This window comes from Colius striatus, chromosome 27 (assembly GCF_028858725.1).
Source record: "Colius striatus isolate bColStr4 chromosome 27, bColStr4.1.hap1, whole genome shotgun sequence".
NCBI classification, from domain to species: Eukaryota; Metazoa; Chordata; class Aves; order Coliiformes; family Coliidae; genus Colius; species Colius striatus.
This window is the reverse complement of record NC_084785.1, coordinates 2,077,113-2,085,851: the sequence shown is the minus strand read 5'-3', so window position 1 is coordinate 2,085,851 and position 8,739 is coordinate 2,077,113. Positions and strand designations below refer to the sequence as shown.

The 8,739-nt window shown below is 52.0% G+C and overlaps 2 protein-coding genes across 4 annotated transcripts; both read left to right on the top strand.

Moving 5' to 3' along the window:
• The first annotated feature begins 809 nt into the window (after positions 1 to 809).
• On the top strand, positions 810 to 5,217 carry GOLGA7 (golgin A7). Of its 3 annotated transcripts, none has more exons than XM_062015890.1 (5): positions 810 to 982; positions 2,059 to 2,211; positions 2,483 to 2,584; positions 2,847 to 2,910; positions 3,923 to 5,217. In XM_062015890.1, exons 1-4 carry the CDS (start codon positions 872 to 874, stop codon positions 2,892 to 2,894), a joined length of 414 nt encoding a protein of 137 aa, XP_061871874.1. In that variant the 5' UTR covers positions 810 to 871; the 3' UTR covers positions 2,895 to 2,910; positions 3,923 to 5,217. The 3 variants fall into 3 exon arrangements, with proteins under 3 accessions (XP_061871874.1, XP_061871873.1, XP_061871875.1); XM_062015889.1 differs by having other exon boundaries at positions 3,920 to 5,217; XM_062015891.1 differs by lacking the exon at positions 810 to 982 and adding an exon at positions 1,014 to 1,764 and having other exon boundaries at positions 3,920 to 5,217.
• Positions 5,218 to 5,432: 215 nt separating this feature from the next.
• Positions 5,433 to 7,203, top strand: GINS4 (GINS complex subunit 4). The gene is made up of 7 exons (XM_010210122.2): positions 5,433 to 5,542; positions 5,755 to 5,841; positions 6,101 to 6,214; positions 6,335 to 6,432; positions 6,680 to 6,768; positions 6,919 to 7,009; positions 7,107 to 7,203. The coding sequence occupies exons 1-7, from the start codon at positions 5,444 to 5,446 to the stop codon at positions 7,201 to 7,203; spliced, it is 675 nt and encodes a 224-aa protein (XP_010208424.2). The 5' UTR covers positions 5,433 to 5,443.
• Positions 7,204 to 8,739: the final 1,536 nt, after the last annotated feature.

Below are 8,739 nucleotides of genomic sequence, written 5' to 3'. Positions count from 1 at the left end.
GGGGATGGACCCTATGGAAATGAGGTCTGAGAAAATAATGAATATTCAGATGCATTAAGTTGTGTGTGTGTGCACCTAGCAGGGTAATAGGAATGTTGTCTGATGCAACATACGGTGTGCTTAGCAGAAGGAACTATCCCCCGTGCAGCCAGCACTGCGATTAACAACGTCTGCTTTCTGAAACTCAAAAACGAGACCCCAAAAGAGCTTTCCTAGATGGGCTTTTACTGCATCGTGACCTTGCTGATGCCACGCAGAAGCAGGAGACCCGAGGCCAAAGGTTAATGGCGCTGGAAATGCTCGTCTGTTTATCAGCACAACCGGCTCGGGCTCAAGCTCTGCTCCCATCGGCTCCGGTTCCTATCAAAACACCATGAAATTAACACCCGGGGCAGTAAAGGCCGAGGGGGCGAGTATTTCCGCGAGGAGCTAGCCGCCGGCTTGGCGGGCCTGCTCCCCGCCAGCGCTGCGTGGGCAGCTCCGGGAGCACACGGCGCTGGGACCGGGACCGGAACCCACCGTGTGCTGAGCCGCCAGCTCCCAGAGCAGCGTCCGGGGCGGCGGGAACCGTCCCCCCCCGCGGCACGCCGATATGGTACAGTCCTGCTCCGCGCCGCCTCCCGCGCTGCACCGTGCCGTGGGCGGGGCCTCACGGACGCTTCACCTCGCCTGTGATTGGAGGAGGAGACGCCGCGCAGCCAATGAGAAACGCGCGCACATGCGCAGACGCCGCCCCCCGCGCTGAAGCACTTCCGCCCTTTCCTCCTCCCCTCCCTGCCCGGAGTTGTGCCGTCGCGTTTGCGACAGCCGTAAGTGAGCGGCGGCAGCCGGCGGCCTGGCCCGGCCCGCGGCGGCGGGAGCGGCGGCGGCGATGAGGCCGCAGCAGGCGCCCGTGTCGGGCAAAGTGTTCATCCAGCGAGACTACAGCGGCGGCACCCGCTGCCAGTTCCAGAGCAAGTTCCCGGCTGAGCTGGAGAACAGGGTAAGGCGGGGCCGGGCCCTCTCCGAGCCCTGCGGCCAGTCCCGGAACCGGCCACCGCTGGCAGCTCGGTCAGTGGGCGGCGGGAGAGGCGGCTGCGAGCCCCGGGACGGCCGGACCCCGCGTAAGCGCCGGGCGTAGGGGAGCGGGTGGCGTTGGCGAGTGGCCCCACAGGCGCGCGCGGCCGTCAGCCCGTCCCGCGGGTCTCCCGCACGACCCTCCGCCCCGTTCCCTCGGGCTGCCTCTGCCGTGGAAGTTCCCCACTACGTCCCTGTCCCGGGAACAGCTTCCCCCGGTGCGTGAGGCTTCACATCCGCCTGGATTTACGGCGGCCGGTGCTCTCCAGTCCTCTCTTTCCGCTGTGCCTGGCATGAGCGAGGCGTGATTTCAAAGTTCAAACGCATATCCTCCTTATTTTTTTGGCATCGGGGCGTTGTTTGTTGTCCAAACGGAATTTTTTGGTCAAATACTTTTAATTTGCGGTGAAAAGCCACAGGGGAAAAGCATTTTCCTGCCTCTCCTCAGCGTTGCTGAAGCGCTGGTGCCCTGTGCTGTCCCCAGCCCTGAGGAAGGCAGCTGGGCCTCGCAGCGCTAGAGCAGAATGTGTCCTTTGTGCCTGGGAGGATAAAGCGTGTGTTGTTGGGCTGTCCCACGTCAACACTGTCCCTCTGTGCAGTGCAGCCCGTTCTGCTGAGCCTGTTCAGCAGCCTCACAAGTGCAGTCTCAAGTACTTCATGCTGTTAGATGCCAAGAGCTTGTCTGACCAGTGCTGCGGCAGGAGCAAGGTATTACTGGCATTGATGTCAGTCTCTTTCCAATCAGAGCAGCCTGTGAGTTGGACTGCACACGGGTTTAGTTATGTTCCTCGTTTTGTGCTCACGTTGTGTTGAACTGAGACTTGGTGTAAGCCACTGGGTAGGCATTTAGTGAGGAACTACAGGTATTAACTCCAGGTGTCCTTCAGACTTTGACTGTCAGCGTGGTGGCTGCAAAGCGTGGAAGAGCAAATAAGCAATAAATGAAGGAAGGTTGGGGTGAGGCCTGCAGGATGTGACAGCTAAACCTGACTTCTCTTGCAGATTGACAGGCAGCAGTTTGAGGAGACTGTCCGGACGCTGAACAACCTCTATGCAGAGGCTGAGAAACTTGGGGGCCAGTCGTACCTAGAAGGGTGTCTCGCCTGTCTGACTGCTTACACCATCTTCTTGTGCATGGAAACACATTATGAGAAGGTGCTCTTCTCTTCTTTACTCTCTCACTTGAAAGCTCTCAGGCTTGTGTCTGTCAGACTTGAGTCAAAGCCTTATTTCTTGGTAGGTTTTCTGTGCCTTGCACCATTGTTGTACAAACTCCGTGTGTGATTTCACGCCTACGTTGCACAGACTTGTCCATTTGTGTGCTAGCTTCTCCCAGCACTGCTGTCCCTGTGATTTTGCTGAGGCTCTGACTGGTGCAGAGACACCTGGGTAAGGAACTGTTGCTTCTGTGCTGTTCTCTTCCCAGGTTCTAAAGAAAATTGCCAAGTTCATCCAGGAACAGAACGAGAAGATCTACGCTCCTCAGGGCCTCCTTCTGACAGACCCCATTGAAAGAGGACTACGAGTTGTATCCTCCTGTGCATTCTTACACCCTCCCTTGGTTTGTCCAGCTGTGATGTCACACCTTTTTTACCCCAGTGTGTGTCCCCCCCCTTCTGTGTTACAGCACAATTAGTCTTGTTAGTCAGGGTTTGGTACAATAAGATGCTTCACGTTGAAGGCAATGAAATCCAGTGTCAGGATGTGTCCTTTGAGAGTCAGTTCTGTTATCCTCAGGTTTTCCTGACTTTCTTTTGGCAGCACGTTTCCCTAACAGCCTTTGTGTGCAGATTGAAATCACCATTTATGAAGACAGAGGTATGACCAGCGGAAGATAAAGTTGTGGAGTCTCAGGTACCTGTCAACCTGCTACTAAATGTGTATCAACCTGTTCTCTGTGCTTGGATCCTGTCACACTGAGACATAATATTTACCCCACCACCAATTCAGGTCTTGATTGTGGAAGTATAAACCTTCCTTGGGCTGTATTATGTCCAGAATTATTCTCTGTTCTTTAGATAAAAGAACAGTTTGCATTCCCATGAAGCTTTCCTGTCTTTAAGGTTCCAAACTGAAGCCTAACCCTTCAAAATAGGGTCACTATTTAAAGGCTTCTTTTGGGTTCCTTCATACCAATAACATGAGAGAAACACTCCAGAGAAATCATTCTCTTTCACTGCTGTGAACAATGCAGCTTCTCCTTTCAAATGTTTCCTGTGGTACCTCAGCCCAGGGTGTATTTTAAAAGCTTCTGTGTTTCAAGCACTTGTGAAATCAAGGTCACAACCACAGCATGTTGAGCATCCCCTTGTATTTCACCTACAGGTCATTATTAGCCCCAGAAACCTAACAAATCAATATGAATAATGAGTTTTACCTTCCGGATTCTCTCAGTATATAGATGATTCCCTTCTGTGTTGTGTTGAGTGGCAGCCTTTCTGTTGCAGAAGGGACTGAACAGTGCACTGCTGTTGTCTGGGATGACGCTTTGCTTTCATGTGCTGAGGGGTTGGATTCTTCCAATCCTTTTCTGCTCAGAAACATCTGATGGGATGCTGTATAAACACAGAAACACCTGGTGACTGTCTAAATACAGAATATCTTATCTGCTGTCCTGAATCTTAGAATATGGCAGATTCTGACAGTCAAACCTGACACAGCCTAAAGGGAAGATGCAGGTTAAGCAAACCAAGTCCAGAGTGTTGGATCTCTTGCTGTTACACTTACCACAGCATGTGGTAACCCTGCCTTTTCTGCTACATACCCCCTGAGATAACAAAATTGAGCTGTGTCAAGGCTTGTGTAGGGTTCTTTGTGGTCTTATTTAGTAGTAGTTTCTAATACTATGAAACTTCTTTTCTAGCAGAAAGCTCAACAATGGACTTGCTGTATCAAAGTTCCCCTACCTCCTACTTTAGAGCATCATTCCTTTCTCTGCTGCCAGATCCACAGTGCCATCTACTACAAGGACTAACTTCCTAAAACTGCTCCACGTGGGGTGACCTAGCTGGTCAGCATCCATTTTGTGGCAAACTTCTAAGCGATGAGATCACTTTGTAGTTGTTTGTTTGGGTTGGTTTGGGTTTTCTTTTTCCCAAGGAAAATCAGAAGTGGTAAAGCTACTCATTCTCCTGAAAGAAACAAGGCACTTAGCCCAACAGAAGTCTAGTTTTTAGTCACAGAAGTGCAGTGCTGTTCCTCCCTAGTTCTTAAACCCTTCTATACATCAATCAGGCTTTGGGAAATCTACAAATCGGAGTTGGGAATTTTCCAGAGACGAGGCCTTCCCTCCAGTTCAGTATTGGAGTGCCTCTGCCTGGCAAGAAGCGACTCAAGGCAACGATTATTTGACTGTGCTGATTCTCATGGAAAAACCTTGAAGGCGAAATGTTATTTGTTGTAATGTTTTGGTTATTCCTAGAAAGGGGAGGAATAGCCGGACTTTAATCCTGGTGTTTTTTCTACTACTGTATCTGTGCTGTTATTGCATCTGTCAGTGCTCACCAGAAGAGGGGGTCTATTCATTCATCAAACAATAACAAACAATGAAATGGATGCTGAACCAATAAACGTTAACGATTCCTACCGTACTCTGATTAATATGTGAAGTGTAAAACTGTTTCTTCATGGACTTATTATATATAATTTATAGGAAAACGTTGATTTGATGAACTGTTAGATGTTGTGTAAGATGGTTTCTTTAATTCTCTCTCTGCTGGCACACTGTTGAGAAGTAGAACTGTGCATTATTTAGCATCCCCCCTGCACCCACATTCCTCAGCAATATCTGCAGAAGTTCCCACAAACCAAGCTAGCTTGATCATTTTCTCTTATATCCTTTTTTTCCCCCCTTATCAAAGCAAGGTCATCCTGGTTTAGGCTCTGAAGGAATGAAGGAGTTAGGAGAAGCCTTGTGCGGGACAGATGAAGGGATGTGGCTTTGGGTGGTACTGTAGGTGCTAATCCTGGATCTGAAATTCCAGGCTTATTACTCAGCCACTGATTTTTTTTTTTCTGTTTGATTTTATTTTTCCCGAGATTTAAGATTTTAACTGTATAAAACTTGTTTCTTTTCTAAACTGTAACGGCGTTTGCGTTTCACATCTGTTGCGAGATGGGCGGGATGTACTAATGGACGAGTAAATCTTTTCTTAAACCGTGTCCGTGTCCTATTTCGTAGTGCTGCCTGGGAGATTTATGATTTGACTTATTTTTAAGCTCCTACCGTGCCGGGTGTGAGCCCCGATCGTCGGTTTTTAGCGCAGGTTCGCGTCTCCCCCGTCCCGCCGCTGTGTCCCCTCAGCCGAGCCCGCCATTTTCCTGAGGGGGACGGGGGGGGCGGCGCATGCGCAGCGCGGCGGCGCCGGTGGCGGGAAGCTGCGGAGCGATGGCGGCCGCGGCCGCTGAGGGGACGGAGCCCGAGTCCGATGAGGGTGGTGAGGAGTTAGTGCTCACCCCCGCGCAGCTCATCCGCAGCCTGGAGCAGGTAGTGTGGGTGATGGGGGTGAAGCGGCTGAGAGGAGATCGGGGAGAGTGACGAAGCCGGGCGCTGGGCTCTGTGAGGGGATGTGGGGTGGCTGAGGGACGCGACTCGCCGGAGCGTGTGGGGAGGGCTCGAGTTACGGCATCTCCAGGGGCTGCAGCGGAGGGCAGGTACATGGATTCCTCGCTTCTACTTAACGGTATGCCTTATTTTAGGCCTGGCTGAATGAGAAGTTTGCTCCAGAGCTGCTGGAGAGCAAACCTGAGATCGTCGAGTGCGTTGTGGAGCAGCTGGACCATATGGTAGGTTCTGCTGGGCTGAGGTGGTGCTACAGGTTACCCGGCCTGACAGCTGCGTGCTTGGCTCCTCTGGGGTTGCCGGGATTCTCTGCTCCTCTCTTAGCTGTCCCAAGTACCTTCTTTGAGCTTGTCTCACATCTAAGGAGACTCTGTGCTTTGTGTCACCAGAGGCAGCATCTGTCCGTTTTAACCCCCATCTTCCTCTCTGTTTCTTCTTGGTCAGCATTTCAACCGTGTAACTCCTCTTTGCCTCTCCTTGCAGGAGGCCAACCTGAAACGAGCAAAGAAAGGAGATTTGAAAGTCAGCGTTCACCGCATGGAGATTGAAAGGATCCGTTACGTGCTCAGCAGCTACTTGCGGTGTCGCCTTGTGAAGGTAACGCTTGTGCTGCCCAGAAGCTTGTAGGAGAAGCCTCTGGAAAGGGAGGGATTGTAGGCACTGAGCTGCTGGGAGAGGTCTGGTTCAGTCTTTGGGATTTTTTTCTTCCAATATCAGATAGAGAAGTTTTTCCCTCACGTCCTGGAGAAGGAGAAGTCTCGAGCCGAAGGGGAGCCTTCCATTCTATCACCAGAGGAGTTTGCTTTTGCTAAAGAGTAAGTAGGACTTGAATAGGTTATAGAATTTGCCTGTGTGTAACTGCTGAACAGTTCTTGAGGCTGTTGGCCTCAGAGAGGTTTACTGTCAAAACAATTCTGCTCACTCTGAGCCAGTTACCAGGGCAAACCGTTCAGCTTGTCTCTGGCCATGGGACCAGGACATGTCACTAGTGTTTTGAGCCAATGCTGTCCCTGCAAAATTGTGTTTGATTAAACCAGTAGATGCTCCAATGGTTTGTTTCAGGTACATGGCAAACACAGAGACTTACCTGAAAAACGTGGCCCTGAAACACATGCCACCCAACCTGCAGAAAGTGTCTCTCCTAAAATCAGGTGAGTACATCCAGACTCTGGGGTAATCCAGGAATGTCTAGTGTTCCCTTTCCTGGCCGTGAGTTGGCTGTCCCTCGTACTCGTCTCTTGAGCTGTGTCCTGCCAAGGGACACGAGTGCTGAGCTTGTGCTCTCAATCCATTCCCTGCAGTGCCAAAGCCCAATCTGGACTCCTTTGTGTTCCTGAGGGTGTTGGAGCGGCAGGAGAACATCCTGGTTGAGCCAGAGACAGATGAGCAGAGGTAGGTGGCCACTTATGGTGCATGTAAATAAGTTAAAGTGTCCCCTAAACTGGTGTGGGTTAGAGCAAGAGGCAACTGACTTCCCTGTCTGTGGCAGAGAGTACACCATCGACCTGGAGGAGGGCTCCCAGCACCTCATCCGCTACAAGACCATCGCCCCGCTGGTGGCCTCGGGAGCGGTGCAGCTCATCTGAGCGCCGGGCGGTGAGTGCCGCGCCAGGACCGCGGTGACAGTGCAGAGGGAGGGAAGCAGCAGGGAGATGCTCCGGTGCTGCGCGTCCCGGGGCCGGCAGGGGGCGGTGGAGCCGCACCGGGGAATGGGGAGTGTGGGCAGCGGGGCCGGGGAGCTCTCCTCCACCCCTCCTCTGCCCTGGGGAGGCCTCATCTGGAGTCCTGTGCCCGGTTCTGGGCTCTCCAGCTGCAGAGAGACAGGGAGCTGCTGGAGAGAGGCCAGTGCAGGCACACCAAGATGCTGAGGGGATGGAACGTGTGTGAGGAGGAAAGGCTGCGGGCCCTGGGGCTGCTCAGCCTGGAGAAAAGAAGGCTGAGCTAGGGGCAGCTCAGCAACACTTAAAAGTACTTAAAGGGTGTGTGTGTGGAGGATAGGGTGACCCTTTCTGTAGTGTCCAGCAACAAGAGGTAACGGGCACAAGCTGGAACACAGAAAGTTCCACTTAAACACAAGGAGAAAGTCCTTTGGTGATGAGGGGAGGGAGCCTTGGCCCAAGCTACCCAGGGAGGGTGTGGAAGCTCCTTCTCCAAACCCACCTGGACGCATTCCTGTGCCCTCTGATCAAGGAGAACCTGCTTTAGTGGATGATCCCTAGAGGTCCCTTCCATCCCCTACCATTCATCTGTGAAGGAGCATCCTTGAAAGCATGCAAATAAACCAGCAGGGTGTCTTTGCTGTTGTAGAGGGGCTCATTGCCTGCCCCTCCTCCAGCTCATCAAGCCTCTAATTGCTTATAACATGCCTGAAATACAGCCAGACTCCCTTCTGTGGTGTGGGGGCATTCTTTTTCACAGCACTCCCTCCAACAGGGCTTTACAGCAGCCTTGCCACAATCTCTTGGTGTCTCAAGGGAGAGACAAGTGTAAGTGCTGCCTCTCCAGATCCCTGGGTGGTTTGACAGCAGACATTGCATGTATTCCCAAAGACTAATACAGCCTCTGTAAATAGCAGGGTGCTCTCTTTAAATCTGCATCTGTGTGCTCAGCCCTGTTCCAGTTCAGCACTGTTCTCTAAATGAGGCTATTGGGTGGAAACTGACTGAATGGTGTGGCAACCAGCTGTGCAAACTCCACCTTCCCCCATCAGCTTTGATCTCATCACAGGGTCTGTGCAATCCTGGATGTTGTGCAAGTGGCTGGCTGCTCTGAGGTGAACTGGGGGATGCTTCTGCACTGTCTTTGCCACATAATTCGTTGAGAGGAAAAAACCACCATACATTAAGAGAGTTGCTGGCAGAGCAAATCTTGTTCTCACAAAAGGAACAGGAGGAGTTGGAAACATTTTAAGAGTAGAAACTGCAGGGGAGAGCCAGAGGGTCCTGTGTGGAATTCCCTGCAGTGGAAAGGGAGGGGGAAGAGTTCATCAAGTCTGTTCCCTTTGTCCTTCTGACAAGATCAACTGGGAGGTGGCCACAGGCTTAGGAATTTGAGGTTTCTGCTTCCCTTGTAGCATAGTTGTGTGGGCCAAAGAACAGGTCTGGCCTTCCTTGGAAAGTCCC

Excerpts from the sequence above, each read along its gene's own strand:
- GINS4 (XM_010210122.2), top strand. The coding sequence starts at position 5,444 with ATGGCGGCCGCGGCCGCTGAGGGGACGGAGCCCGAGTCCGATGAGGGT. Across the intron at positions 5,543-5,754 it reads TCATCCGCAGCCTGGAGCAG|GCCTGGCTGAATGAGAAGTT; the intron begins GTAGTGTGGGTG and ends GCCTTATTTTAG. Across the intron at positions 5,842-6,100 it reads TGGAGCAGCTGGACCATATG|GAGGCCAACCTGAAACGAGC; the intron begins GTAGGTTCTGCT and ends CTCTCCTTGCAG.
- GOLGA7 (XM_062015890.1), top strand. The coding sequence starts at position 872 with ATGAGGCCGCAGCAGGCGCCCGTGTCGGGCAAAGTGTTCATCCAGCGA. Across the intron at positions 983-2,058 it reads CGGCTGAGCTGGAGAACAGG|ATTGACAGGCAGCAGTTTGA; the intron begins GTAAGGCGGGGC and ends CTTCTCTTGCAG. Across the intron at positions 2,585-2,846 it reads TTGAAAGAGGACTACGAGTT|ATTGAAATCACCATTTATGA; the intron begins GTATCCTCCTGT and ends CTTTGTGTGCAG.